This window comes from Dipodomys spectabilis, unplaced genomic scaffold, assembly GCF_019054845.1.
Source record: "Dipodomys spectabilis isolate Male_0828 unplaced genomic scaffold, ASM1905484v1 ptg000145l, whole genome shotgun sequence".
NCBI classification, from domain to species: Eukaryota; Metazoa; Chordata; class Mammalia; order Rodentia; family Heteromyidae; genus Dipodomys; species Dipodomys spectabilis.
The window spans coordinates 22,010,115-22,024,881 of record NW_024870822.1 but is presented as its reverse complement, the minus strand read 5'-3'; the positions used below and the strand labels follow the sequence as shown (position 1 = coordinate 22,024,881).

General features: G+C 41.0%; 1 protein-coding gene across 2 annotated transcripts in view; it reads left to right on the top strand.

Moving 5' to 3' along the window:
- The first annotated feature begins 2,604 nt into the window (after positions 1-2,604).
- The window catches only part of Usp47 (ubiquitin specific peptidase 47), a 96,317-nt gene continuing 84,154 nt past the window's right edge, over positions 2,605-14,767 (top strand). The window contains exon 1 of one of the 2 annotated variants that reach the window (XM_042691718.1): positions 2,605-2,872. In XM_042691718.1, the coding sequence (XP_042547652.1) occupies positions 2,834-2,872 (39 nt within the window). In that variant the 5' untranslated portion in view covers positions 2,605-2,833. The remainder of the gene's footprint in view (positions 2,873-14,767) is intronic. The other variant, XM_042691719.1, reaches the window with a different exon arrangement.

The window sequence follows — 14,767 nt, the reverse complement described above, 5'->3', positions numbered from 1 at the left end:
TTGTAGTTTTTCTTTTTAATCTAAAAACAGTAAAAATTAAGCCTTAGCAATATTTAATCTATAGATCAACACTGACATCTCACTATTCCTAAGTGAAAAGTGTACATTCTGCAAAGTGGAAAATATTCTAGGGATACCTTTATTTCCTTTTAGCAGATTGGGAATGAATCCAGTATATTTAATCCATAGATAAACACTGACATCTCACTATCCTAAGTAAATGTGTACATTCTGCAAAGTGGAGAATATTCCAGAGATCCCTTTATTTCCTCTTAGTACTCTGGGAATAAATCCAGTTTATGGGAGTTAAGTAGATTTACTAATTATTATGTCATTAAATCAACCCTGGATGGAAGTGCCTAAAGGATTTCTGGACATAATAGTGCAAACATAAGCAAAAAAGATGATGATAAAGATGATACTTCTTTTTCTAAAATGGGCTCCACAGATGCCACTTCATTGAAATCAGAGATGATCTTTCTCTCTTTCCCTCTCTCTCTCTGTGGAGAAGATCTTTTTAAAACACAGGCCTGAAAATATTTTCATTCTGTGATTTAGTTAAAAAATGATGTATGTGTTTTCCCCAAAGGGGAGATTGTGGGGATGCAAAATTTAAAGGGCCCCATAAGTTTAGTGGTGAAAAGAAGTACTGTTGATGCAATACTTCTAAAGTTAAAATTTTAAAATCCATGATAAAAATGTTAAAAGTTTATATATACAAAATCACTACTCTTCCCCTCCAAAAACAACATACATGTATAGTTAAACTTGAAGATAAAGTTTCAACTTATTGAGGTTGAAGCTTTTCTGAAGAAAGGCTTCAGAGTTTTGGGCTTGTAAAAATATTAAAATGCAACATATTGTGGTTGACATTGGAGAAGATGAAAGATTCCTCGTTGAGTTTCAACAAAAACCTTTGCTTGATTGCAAGAACTCATGAAAAATGAGCACTTGCATTAGAAAGAGTAAAGAGGCATTACGATTTTCAGCTTGTGATACTCATTAAAACTGTAGGAAAGAACCTGAACATTCACTTTATTGACTATTGTATAAAGTATAAAAGATTATTTTTGTCTGTCATGGGGCTTGAACTCGGCCTGGGCGCTGTACCTCAGCTAGCTCAAGGCTAGCACCTTACCACTCGAGCCATGGCGCCACTTCCAGCTTTTTCTGCTTATGTGGTGCTGAGGAATTGAACCCAGGGCCTCATGCATGTGAGGCAAGCACTCTACTACTGAGCCAACTTCCCAGCCCCCCAAATTATTTTTTCTTTTTTATTAGTTAAGAGGAGAGTATTTCATTGTCACAACTCCACACATACAGGGATTTTTTTTTAATGCCACTCATAAAAAAAAAATCATTTATCTTAAACGTTTTTCTTTTTTTCTTTGTGCCTGTCCTGGAGCTTGAACTTGGCTCACCTGCTGTCCCTGAGCTTTTGTGCTCAAGGCTAACATTCTAACACTTGAGTCACAGCTCCACTTCCAGCCTTCTTTGTTGGTTAATTGGAGATGAGAGTTTCACAGACTTGGGCTGGCTTTGAATCTCAGTCCTCAGCCTCCTGTGTAGCTGAGGATTACAGGCACCGGGTTTGTTTGTTGTTGTTGTTTTGTTAACAGCACAATATTTTAAAAGTTTGGAGAACACAGACCACAGAAACCCTTGATGCTCGTTAAGAGTTAGGCTCACAGCTGGATTATCTCAGCATGCCGTAAATGACTGTATTCATGGAAGTCTAGTTTTCACCATGGAAGGACTAGGAAAAATGATTGCAGAGTTTTAGTACGACGTCCATGACGTTTTCTTACAAGTTCTCTAGAAACTTTTTTCCAAAGAAGAGTCTAGGGTGAACCACACGGTGGACCTGCCGCAAGGCCTGGGCCTGGCTGCGGGCAGCAGGTTTCCAGGGAGGAGGTGCCCTGCTTCCCGGCGGTGGGGCGGGCGTAAGGGACCCGCAGGCCAGGTCCCCCGCAGGAGCGGGACAGGGACACCGAGGCCCCGTAGGAAGGAGCAGGGGAGGGTGGAGCCGTGAGGAAGGAAAGGCAGGCCGACTGAGGAGCCCGAGGGGGACACACAAGAAGCCGTCCTTTCTCAGCGGGAAGGACAGTGGAGCCTTGAGATTGGAGCCGGGAGGTGGCCCGCGGTGCCTTCCTCACCAGACAGAGACAAAAGCCGTCGGAAGAGGGGCGCTGCTCACAGGAAGTGAGGAGAGCCGGGGAGAGGGAGTCCAACGTCGGGCTTTCCGACCGCGTTTTCCCGCTAGGCAGAGCGAGTGTGGAGCAGGAGCGGTCATGAAGGACGCTCCGGCCCGGTCCTGTCCCTGCGGGCGGCAGCAATCCCAGGATGGCAGCGGCAGCTCTCCTCCCGTGAAAAGCACTCGTACGGCCTCTCACCCGGTGCTGCACACCTCAAGGCTGAGTAAGCGGCGAGGCGACCCGGAGCGAGCGGCAACTGCCTGCGCACCTGAGGCGCGAGGCGCCCGGCTGGAAGCCCGAACGACCGAATTCTCGCGAGAGCGGCAGCCGCCATTTTTCCATTGATTGCCGCGGGCGGGGGGAGGGGCCGACGACGAAGGCGGCGGCGGCAGTGGCGGCGGCGGCGGCGACGACGGCGGTGGCGGCGGCGGCAGCGGCGGCGGCGGCAGCAGCAGCGTCTGGAGTCGGTGTCTGCGCGCTGGGGTCTGAGGCCGGAGCTGAGGCCTCCGCGGTTGCCGGAGTGCAGGCGGCTGAGAGAATGAGTGCCGTCGCTATTTTCTCCTGAGAGAAGAGAGCCGTCGCCACCCTCCCCTTCCCCCCTCCCGGCAGGGCGGTGTGGAGCGGCCGGAGTCTGAGCGATGGTGCCCGGCGAGGAGAACCAGCTCGTCCCGAAAGAGGTGAGAGGGCCAGCGGGGGAGGCTAGGCCCGAGGCCTGCATTCGCTCGAGGCAGCGCAGGCCCCGGCGAGCGGCCGACCTCGGGCCCGGGCGGCGGCGGCGGCGGCGGCGGCAGCGGCGGCGGCTGGGGAAGGAGGAGGCGTGGGGCTGGCGGTACGGTGGGCGCGGCGAGCAGTTAAGGGACCGGCTGGATCTGAGGGGGCCGGGGAGCCGAGACCCCCTCACTCGGTGTGCAGGGTGGACGAATAATAAAGGAGCGGACGCGGAGGAGTGTGTGTGTGGGGGGTGAAGGCTGGCCTTTGAAGTCCGGATTTAACACGTCGAGCCGGAGGAGATCGTTTCAAAGAAAACATTGGGAACAGCTGCCTATGGGCACGACTGGGTGACGGTGCTGCTTCTGGGTTTGACAGTGGCGGTGTCTGGCGCCCAGGGCTTGTGAAATCTACACCCAAGGCGAGGTCTGTGGGATGCCAGAGTTAACTGTTCGAAGACTTTTTTTTTTTTTTCAACTCCTGTTACTTCGTAGTACTACTGGCCTGCGTACGTGGGGCCTACCCTAGATCGTTGGGGGTGGAGGGGGGGGGTAGTAAATGGGACTTGCGGGTCAAGTTGGGAGATCGCTGAACATGACCATATGGAGAGCTGAACTGGTTTTTATTTTACTCTTTTTGGTCGTTTGGATTGTTTATGCCGATTTGGGCGACTTCTTAAATTCTTAAAAGCCAGTGACATGAGAAGCCTTGACTCTCTTGGCTTTCTTTTGAAAAAAAAATAGTAGTAGTAGTAGCCGTAGTAGATCAAGGGGTAGAATCCAACACTGGCCTGTGAAATTTCAACGTATTAATAGCATCTCTTTTGCCTTTATAAATATCTCCAGCGTGTTCAAACGTATTTTTAACTGATGATCACCAGTCTAATGCTTTGGATTTTTTATTTTCTCATATACCTTAAATAGAAGGAAGTGTTAGGTTGAAATTCGCGCTAGGTAGGATCGTGATATTTAGGAGGAATTGTTAGAAATCCTTGATTATTTCGTCTTTAGAAGGAAATGTTAGGTTGAAATTGGGTAGAAAGTGACATTTGGGAGTGATTGTTACAAATCCTTGATTCTTTGGCCTCTTGTAATTTGGAGTAGTTTGTAGCTTAGACAAATGTGCCCAAACACAGTGCCAAAGTGATTTTAGTGGAGCAATGTGTGGTACAGAAAATTATTTCAACTTTAATCAGGGACAGTGATAGTTGTTTTGTCAGAAGTTTATTTTTGAGCATTGTTATGTGTTATCAAGCATCACCAACTCCATGCAAAGCATATAAACAGATAATCAATTAGAACTCTTAACGGTGAGAACTTCCTAAACAAGGAGGAAAGGGGAAAGTAATAATACTTGCTCTAGTCAGGACCTAGATACTTTATACGATATAAATAACTTACTTAAAAGGAAGGAAGTGAGAGGGGCTAAAAGAAAAAAAGTGTACACATGTATTTCCTTCTGTAGCTTCGTATTGCTTTTTCCCATTCTTAGAAAAATCAAAGCTAATCCTTTCTTAACATTTCAACTATTAGAATGTGAGAATGTGGAATTACTTCAGTAAGAAAGTTCACAATGTACAACTTTGTAGAAATATGTCAGCTGTCTAAAAACTCATACTGCAGTGCTGCTTTTACTTTGTGGAAGTTTAAAGATTAAATGCCTCTCCTCCTTCTGAGGCTTCAAGCTTACAATAACCCTTCCTTTCTCCCTTCCCTCCTTTTTTCCTTTTTTTTTTTTTTCTGGATTTTCTATTCCTTGTGTCTTTATTGTTTTTTTTTTTTTTTCCTGTTTCCTTTCATGCCTCCTGGAAGCATGCACTGTAGGCCCTCACACCTGAAGACTGTATTGAAGACTGTTGCTGGAGGTCCATATCTTTTTTTGCTAGCTAGCTAGTTTTTTCTTCTTTGATGGGCTTACTCATTTTCTCATCCAAGTAGTTGCTTCCACTTCTGTATTTGTTTCTGGATTACTAGAAATTGTTTCTGAAGGTTGCCAGTGATCTCTTAAATGACCAAATGCATCAACTTGTTTTTTTTTCTTTTTTGCTGCTGCTTCTCTTTTTCTGTTGTATGTGCGTGCGTGCGTGCGTGTGTGCGTGTGTGTGTGTGTGTGTGTGTGTGTGTGTATTTTTTGTCAGTTGTGGGGCTTGAACTCTGGCCTGGGCACTGTCCCCCCAGCTCTTTAGCTCAAAGCTAGTGCTCTACCACTTGAGCCACAGTGCCATTTCTGGTTTTCTGAGTGGTTTATTGGAGATAAGAGTTTCACAGACTTTCCTGCCTGGGCTGGGTTTGAACTGTGATCCTCAGAGCTCAGCCTTCTGAGTAGCTAGGATTACAGGCATGAACCATCAGTATTCCGTTGTAATTTTAATGATCACTTTTACTTCCTATTTGTCATTTAAGTACTAGAATCATACTGTACAAAAACTAAGAGAAGAGCATATTGATTGATCATCTAATGTATTAAACACTTCAACTTTTTCAGAGAGAATTAGGGATAGAGAGGACTAAAAGTGACTCACTGAGTATTAAATAATGGGTGCAAGGCAGATCAAGGACTAGAACTCATGTTCTCTGCTGCCATTCCTTGATTACTTTATAGATCTCTCAAGTAACTTTAAGACTTTGTAGGAATAGTTTATAACTACATATGTACATGTGTATAAATGTAAATGTAGTGAAGTAAATTAAAAATTTACTATTGTAAAGGTTCATTAATAACTATTGAATGTGTATTTTTTTCTTTTATTTTTTTGAGGATTTTTGTATGTGGTAACTTTCATTTACCAGATGTAGATCTTGATTGAGTGTTGATTAAAGTTGTTGAGATTGAGTGCATTCAGGGTAATATGGCCTTGCCTTTTCAAATTGTGGAAGAAAAAAAATCAAAATAGTAATCTGTGACTAAGAAAAATATATGAACTTAAAACTTCATTATTCAGAGAGCCCTTGTAGTATTTTCTGCCAGTTTAAACTGGCAGAGTTGACTAGTTGCTAAAGAAGCTCTATGAAGGATAAATGTGAAACTGTAATTTAGTATTCAAGGCTCAGTACAGTTGGTTCTGGCCACAACCTGCCCTTCCTCATCTTATCTCTCTTCTCATGAAACAAGTTTTAATGTAGCCAAACTGGTTTCTCTCTAACTTGATTTTCACTTCTGTTTGTGCTGTCCTCTCTTCGACTTCTCTCTACCTCATTCAAAATTTTTGTACACATTTTTTCTATAGGGCCCCCATATCTCATTTATTCCAAAAGTCCTCTTCTAGCCATTTTTACTTTTGGCATGACACTGTTTTAGAAGACCTCTTATATTTGAGTGGGATTCATTTGGCAGTTAATCAGTAGTGCTCTCCAATATCTTTTATGGTTTCAAACCATAATGTACATTTTTATATTATTTGTTGTGAATTTCTTAACAGCAGAGATGTATTTTGTGTTTCTTCCCTTTTTTTGCCTATTTTTTTTTTAATATAGTACAGATCTAGAGCAGTGTTCTTCCTGGAGCAGGTATTAATAAATATTCATTGACATGGATATAAAATGGTAAGGGAACTTAGGATTTTACTGAGAATCCTCTGCTTGGAGGTTTTCCATAGCATAACTGGCAAGCTGTTTTCCTACTTTATGACTAATCCTCAATAACCTCCTTTTTTCTTTTAAGTTGGGACATTGAGAGAAATCTAGATCTGGGTACTATATTTTGATAGTTGTCTCTAGACAACATAGACATCTTACAAGTATTTTCCATATTGTAACATTTCTCAATGTTGAAGATGAAGGAGGGTAGCAGGAAAGCTTACTCTTGGTTTTGGAGTCTGAGCATAAATTCCTTAGTTTTCAATCTTTAGATTAGCATCTTTTTTTGGACATAATATAACATTTTTAATATTCCTCATAAATTGTACACAGAAAAGAGCAATTACTGTTTGGTGTGTTCATTGAGAACAACAAAACATTTAGCTTCACTGTTTTACTCTGCCATATGTCCTAAATTATGGCATATTGATAATATTGGCTCTGAGATTACTTGATTTTAATATCATCTGATTTCAATTGTTGCTTAGTTGTCTTATTGTTCTGTTTCCTTGTAAGGATTTGGGACATTAACATTTATTGAATACTCATTGTGCATCTTACTGTATTCTGCCATAGGGGGAAAAGTTAGTATGGGCAAAATGTATTCTTTTTTCCAGTGTCTCATAGCAGAACTAAGGATAACATTATCTATTTATTTATTTTGGTCGTGGGGCTTGAACTCTGGGCCTGGGTGCTGTCCCTCAGCTCTTCAGCTCAAGGCGAGTGTTCTACCACTTGAGCCATAGCGCCACTTCTTGCTTTTTCTATTTATGTGGTGCTGAGGTATTGAACCCAGGGCTTCATGCATGCTAGGCAAACACTCTACCACTGAGCCATATTCCCAGCCCCAATGTATCTATTTACTAATGCTTTTAGGAGAGTATTTTTACTACCAGGAGTATATGAATGTAAAGAAATAGCAAAGAAGGAAAGAAAAGTAGGCATGCTGTAAAGCCTGTCTCAATGAGTTTTTCATGTCTTTGTCATACAAACTACTTCTTCAGTTTGGGAGTGATTTAAAACATCTACTAGCCAATTATTCCTCAATATTTACTTATATGCCAGAAGCTGTTGTATGTGCTTTGTGTGTATTGAGTTGTTTCACTTCACCCTAAATGAGGGGTGGTATTGGAGAGATTCCCCAAACAGCAAACAACTTGTTTTTCACCTTGTGTGATTTGTTTTTTATTTTTGTTTTTTTGTGCTGGTCCTGAGGTTTGGGTGTGTCTCTGAGCCTTTTTGCTCAAGGCTAGTGCTCTACCACTTGAGCCACAGCTCTACTCCTGCTTTTTTGTTTGTTTGTTTTTTGTTTTTTTCGTGTGTTAATTGGAGATAAGAGTCTCACAGGGGCTGGGAATTGCCTTAGTGGTAGACTGCTTGACTACCATGCATGAAGCCCTGGGTTCAATTCCTTAGTACCACATAAACCGAAAAAGCCAGAAGTGGCTCTGTAGCTCAAATGGTAGAGCGCTAGCCTTGAGCAGAGAGAGGCTCAAGGACAGTGCCCAGGCCCTGAGTTTAAGCTCCAGGACTGGCCCTCCCCACCCCCCAAAAAAAGAGTCTCACAGATTCTCTTGCCAGGGCTTACTTCAAAATATCATCCCCAGATCTCAGCCTCTGAATTAGCTAGGATTACAGGCATGCACCTCCTTAGAGGCAACTGCATTTAAAAAAAATTTTTTTTATTGTAAAGATGCTGTACAGTGGGGTTACAGTTACATGAGTAAGGCAATGAGTACATTTCTTGTCCAGCATTGTTACCCCTTCTCTTGTTTTCCTGCAACTGCATATTTGGTAGTGTTCCTTGATTTTTCATTTCAGGCCCCAGTTGCACAGAGACCTACTTACCTATCTGCCAAATTCCCTCATTATTGTCATATTGTAAGTTGTTTGGAGAAATCAATATCTCAGAGGTTTTTAAAATCATCCACTGTTTACTATTCACAAATTATCCTGAGTACTATGATTATTTTCCTCTCCTATGTAAGTTTTCTCTGAGTTTTTTTTTTTAATTTTTGCATCTTGGAGGGCCGGAGAGGATGGGAAGGGATGAGAAGGGGAAACAAAGTAGGAGGCTACAATGCTTGATAAGAAATGTACTCATTGGGCTGGGAAGGTGGCTCAGTGGTAGAGTGCTTGCCTTGCATGCCTGAGGCCCTGGGTTCGATTCCTCAGCACTACATAAGCAAAAAGAAAAAAGCCAGAAGTGGCGCTGTGGCTCAAGTGGTAGAGCGCTAGTCTTTAGCTGAAGAGCTGAGGGACAGTGCTCAGGCCCAGAATTCAAGCCCCATGACCGGACCCCCTCCCTCCCTCCAAAAAAAGAAATGTACTCATTATCTTGCCCATGTAATTGTAACCCCTCTGTACAGTATTTTCACAATAAAAAAAAAAAAACCAACTTTGGGGGGGGGGGAGGATTGGGCAAGGGGAAAAATTTGCATCTCTTAGTTTTGTATATAGTATTTGTTAATTTAGCTCAGTGGTTCTCAGCTGTGGGGAGAGCTATAGTCTTGCCCTCCCTCCCCTTCTCCTCCCAGGACTTTTGACAGTAGCAGAAGAGAAGAAGGAGGGGAAGGGTATGTGTGTTACTAACACCCAGAACACCCAGTGGGTATAAATAAGTTTTAGATATCTTTTTTTTTTTTTTTTTGGTCATAGTGCTTGAACTCTGGGCCTGAGAACTGTCTCTCAGCTATTCAGCTGGCACTCTACCACTTGAGCCACAGCACCACTTCCAGCTTTTTCTGCTTATGTGGTGCTGAGGAATTGAACCCAGGGCCTCATACATGTGAAGCAACACTCTACTACTGAGCCACCTTTCCAGTGGACCAGTTTTTAATAGTTTTTTTCATTAAGGGATACAAATTTTTTTCTTTTAAAGACTGTGCAAATCTGAAAAATCTTGTTTTTCCTCTCTTGTTTTAGAGGTAGTTTGGGCCCGGTAGAGAATTCTCAAAATAATTTTTTCCCAGGCGTGTGTGTGTGTGTGTGTGTGTGTGTGTGTGTGTGTGTGAGAGAGAGAGAGAGAGAGAGAGAGAGAGAGAGAGAAAGAGAGTGTGTCTTGGGTCTTGAACTCTGAGCCTTGGTGCTGTCTTTGCACTCTTCAGCTCAAGGTGAATGCTCTACCTGGGCTGGCTTTGAACTGGGATCCTCAGATCTCAGCATCCTGAATAGCTAGGATTACAGGCATGAACCACTGTTGCCCAGCTGAGGTCTGCTTTTTCTATGTTGTGCTGCATTTAAGGTAGTCGGTTCAGTATGTAATTTTTCTTGTTAACTCTGGAAACTTTTCTTAAATAATTTAAACTTGATATTATATATTACTCTAGTATTTAAGAATGTTCTAAGGAATCTTGCCTCTGTTTTTATTTCCTCCTCTTTTACAAAAAGTAGTCACAACCTTTTTCTATCTTGTGTCTCAGTTTTGTAGTTTTTAAACTAGATTACAGAGGAGAAGTTGAATATTTCCAAAATAATAGAGCACCATGATAGCTCAAGTTCAAAAGAAAAGATTATATTGAAAATAGGTTGAAAAAAAATACAGCATTAAGTATCTATTTAAGTAGATAAATAATTTTTTTAAGTAAAGTCTATATGATATCTCCTATTAACAAAAATGTATTAGTATTGAGGACATTAGGTAACACTTCTAGATGTCATGATGTGCAAAGGCATATTCTTAGACATGTTCTTTGGCAATGTGAGGTTTAAACTCAGGGCCTGGTTCTTGCTAGTGAAGCATTCTACCACTTGAGCCATGCCTTCTAGTCTGAGACATATTCTTTTTTTATGAAGTTTATTACACAGAATTTTCAAGTATTCTCTAGGTATTTCTGGCTTAAAGTATAATATAGAGACATTCTGTATTGAAAACAATTTTTGGTAAAATTATTGTGATTGACAAATGATTCTTCTCATCAAAATTCCTAAAGAGCATCCTAGTTCCTATTGGTGTAGTGTTAAGAAGCAATGGAAAGTCCTATCCAACCAAAATCTAGTCCTTTTGCTTCCTACACAAAAGCTTTTCTGATTCTTTCAGCCCAATTGCATTTTCCTAACCCTGAAGTTCCATAGTACTATATTTTTGGCATTTGAAAGGCTCTACCCCAATATTTACCATTGTTTTAATGCTTTTGTTAACATTAGAAGCTCCTTCAAGTCAGGACACCATAACTAGAGAACTTGGATTCAAATACTTGTTAGATAACCTTGGGCAAGATACTTTATCTCCCAGTACCTTAGTTAAATAAAAGTAAACTACCTCATATTTTACTTGTTCAAAGTTGTAGTTCTGACTACAACTTGTCAGCAGTGTATAGTAATGTCCATGGCACTAATCCTAAGTAAGCTTTAGATCTGATAGGTTCTCTTGCATGGTCATTGAGACCTATTTTTATTGCTTCACTTGAGAGCTGTAGCATATTAAAAATAAGAAATTGCTTATGTTAATGAAGGCCTGAGAATAATTAGTCTATTAAACTTCGAAAGCTGTCAAAAATAATTCACTAGATTAAAAAAATGCTTATTTGTAAGGATTCAGTGTAAAATGTTAAAGTAGGATCCATGTTAAGAACAATTTGTTTCTAATCTCTGGACTAGAATCATTTACTTGAATAGAAAAGATGGTCCCTTCTCAATTGACTTATTGATTGTTTTAGATTGGATGATATATAATAACTAGCTGCTAAAAGACCTGCAGTCTGTCAAATAGTAGGGCACTGTGTTTATGTTAAATATATTAGTGGCTTTAGAATCAAGTAAAATAAGAGTTAAGTGACGTGATTAAGAGAAAGGTCTAGAATTCAAATCTTTCTAAATACAGAGAATGTAATACCTTTGGTAAGATGATAGGTTTATCTTTAGAAAAACCATGAACCTCTATATTAGTCTGCTACTATTACTCTGACCCAAGGTAACTGACATAAACAAAAGGAGGGGAAAGACTTTTAGCTTTTAGATTCTGGTTTAGCTCTTAGACTCTTGGACATTATTGTTTGGCCCTTTTGCTTTGGGCATGTAGTGAGACAGCATTATGATGAAGAGGGTTTGGCACACCCCAAAGCTGCTCACTTGATGGTTGCAGGAAATGAAGGGAGAACAAGGAACCATGGACAAGATAGACCCTTCAAGGGTATACCCCATTTATTCAATTCCTTCAATGAAGCTTTGCCCCAGTTTTCACTACCTTCCAATACCATTGTTGAGGTCAGAGCTTTCATGTTCCAGTTAACGCTGACCAGTGCTGCATTGGGGATTGACCCTTCCAACACAAAAGCCTCAGGCTAGAAGGCATGGCTCAAGTGGTAGAATGCTTCACTAGCAAGTACCAGGCCCTGAGTTTAAACCTCACACTGCCAAAGAACATGTCTAAGAATATGCCTTTGCACATCATGACATCTAGAAGTGTTACCTAATGTCCTCAATACTAATACATTTTTGTTAATAGGAGATATCATATAGTACTTTACTTACAAAATATATTTATCTACTTAAATATATACTTAATGCTGTATTTTTTTATGCTATGTCCAAACTGTTAACAAAATCTCAACTGTAACAAAATTTCCAATAACCAAAGCAGTGTAGTTTGATTATAGACATTTTTAAACATTTTATTGTAAAGATGATGTACAGAGAGGTTACAGTTATATGAGTGAGGCAATGAGTACATTACTTGTCGGTCATTGTTACCCCTTCCCTTCCTTGTTGTTGTCCCACTATCCCTTCCCTCCCCTACCTTCCACACTCCTACCTACCTCACTCCATCTGCCCTCCCCCACCCCCCCCCCCACCTCTGAAGTTGTAAAGTTCATTTCCAATATACTGTCCTATGGGTATCCTTGTTGCAGTGAATCATCCTGTGTCCTTATTTTTGTTATTCCCCTTCCCCTCCTCAGATTAGACATATGTATCTACAAGATGCAGAGTACCAAAATCAAGTACAGTTCTTGTTTCAAATTACGCCTTAAATACACTTTAATTTATAGTGCACATTTCCATAATTTCTGAGGTAATAGTTACCAAGAACCAGAATTCAAAGATGAGGGACAGCAGTATAGCCTAATAGAAGAGACAGACATGTGATAAGACAAATATATTGTATGGAAATAAAATGGAGCCATTGATGAAGGAACAGCTTTATTGAGGGGAATTTGAGAATGTAACATTGAAACTAGACCACAAAGGATAATATGACTTGTATATAAGAGCTTTTAAGGCATAGCAGTTTAATTATGTAAGTTTGTAATGCATTTTAGGAAGTTACCAAAAAAAAGTTGTATAAGTGCCTGGAGTATAATTAGTGTAGGTGCATAATTCTGACAAGTTGTGAATAAAAAATCCAGAAGCTTTATATATGCTTAGAGTTTAGATTTTTATTGTAGAGACATTAGGGAACAAGAACAAGTTTTGGAATTTTTCTCCAGAAAAAGTTAAACACTTTTTGTATATATATATTTTTTTTCTGGCCAGTTTTGGGGTTTGAATTCAGGGCTTGGATACTCTCCCTGAGCTTCTTTTGCTCAAGGCTAGCACTCTACCACTTGAGCTACAGCCCTGGCCTTTTCTGGCCTTTTCTGTTTATGTGATACTGAGGAATTGAACCCAGGGCTTCATTCATGCTAGGCAAGCACTCTACCACTAAGCCACATTCCCAGCTCTCGTATAATTTTAATAAAGTTTAATTACTAAATTTGTTTACAGAAATATTTTCTTACATGTTTACATACAAATGAAAACAAATGGCATAGAACACTTGCTAATATTACTTTCTTTCACCTTCTACCCTTCCCCTCCCCTGCCATGCCTGGTCAGTCATGGGACCTGAACTCTGGGCCTGTGCATTGTCCTTCAGCTCTTCCACTCATGGCTAGTGTCCTACCATTTGAGCCACAGCACCACTTCTGGCTTTTTCTGCTTATGTGGTACTGAGGAGGAAGCAAACCCAGAGCCTCATGCATGCAAGGCAAGCACTCTACTACTGAGCTACCTTCCCAGCCCCCTTTCTTTCACCTTTTAAAAAATTTGGAGTAATATAGGTATTTTTTTAAGAATGAAATGTTTCTGCCAGGCACTAGTGGCTCACATCTGTAATCCTAACTAGTTAGAAGTCTGTGTCAGGATTGTGGTTCAGTGCGAGCCTGGGCAGAAAAATTAGAGAGATCTTTTCTCACCTGATAGCCGAGCATCATGGCACACACTCTTATCATTCTACATGGGAAGCTGAGATCAGGTTTATGGTTCCAGGACAGCCCAGTTAGAAAACTGCAAGACTTCCATCTCATTGAAAGAAGCTAGATGTGATAGCACTTTTCTGCCATGCCAGCTACTACAGGAAGCCTAGGCAGATCTCAGTCCAGGCATGCACCCATGCAGGAATTAAGACCCTATCTCAAAAATTACACTTCAGAAGAAGGGCTGGAGGCATGACTTACTGATAGAGTGCCTGCATAGCAGGTGAGAGACCTTGAATTCAAAACCCAGTACCACTAAAATAAGTTTCTCATCATAGTACATATTAGCACATTTTCTGCATGCTAGTTGTTTTGACAGGGTGTCCTTTGGCGTTATTGCCACTTGTTTAATATGGATAACACACAGGTGGTGACTTCAAGTAGGCTAACCAAATAAGAATAGTGCTAGTAGCTGCTCTGTGGGAGTATAGATTTGTTTTGAAGACCCAAACGGTTTCTCACACCTGTTCCTGGAAAGGGAGTTTGCAGGTGAGCTGTTCACTGTACTTAGAATAACTTCCAGTTTTTACTGAGAACTGTGGCAAAAGGCTTATAATGATGTGGTTTCTTAACCTTCGGGTAGAGAACATATTCTTTGAGTGTTTTTTTTTTTTTTTTTTTTTATAGCTTTTGCTTTCTTTTAAGGGCTTTAACGTTGGTCTGTTTATGAGCATTTGGCTTGATAGGAGCCCTCAGAGAACTTCATGCTCTTTCCCTTCTTCCTGGACTAGAGTGATCTGGTGTGGCAGTAGCAGCACAGTGGCAGTGATTGAAAAAATAAAAGGGAATGATTTCAGTGAGGGAATTAATGAAATATTCCTAAGGATATCACCGATGCTCTAAGTTAAATCGAGACTTTAATATTTATGAAGAGTCTTGATTAAAACCTCAGTCAAGGTTGCATTAAATGTGGGATTTGCAGCCTAGTGCTGGTGGCTCACAAATGTAATCCTAGCTACTCAGGAGGCTGAGATCTGAGGAACAGAAGGCAGCTCAGGCAGGAAAGTCCATCAAAAAGCTGGAAATGGAGCTGGGGCTCAAGTAATCAAGGACTATC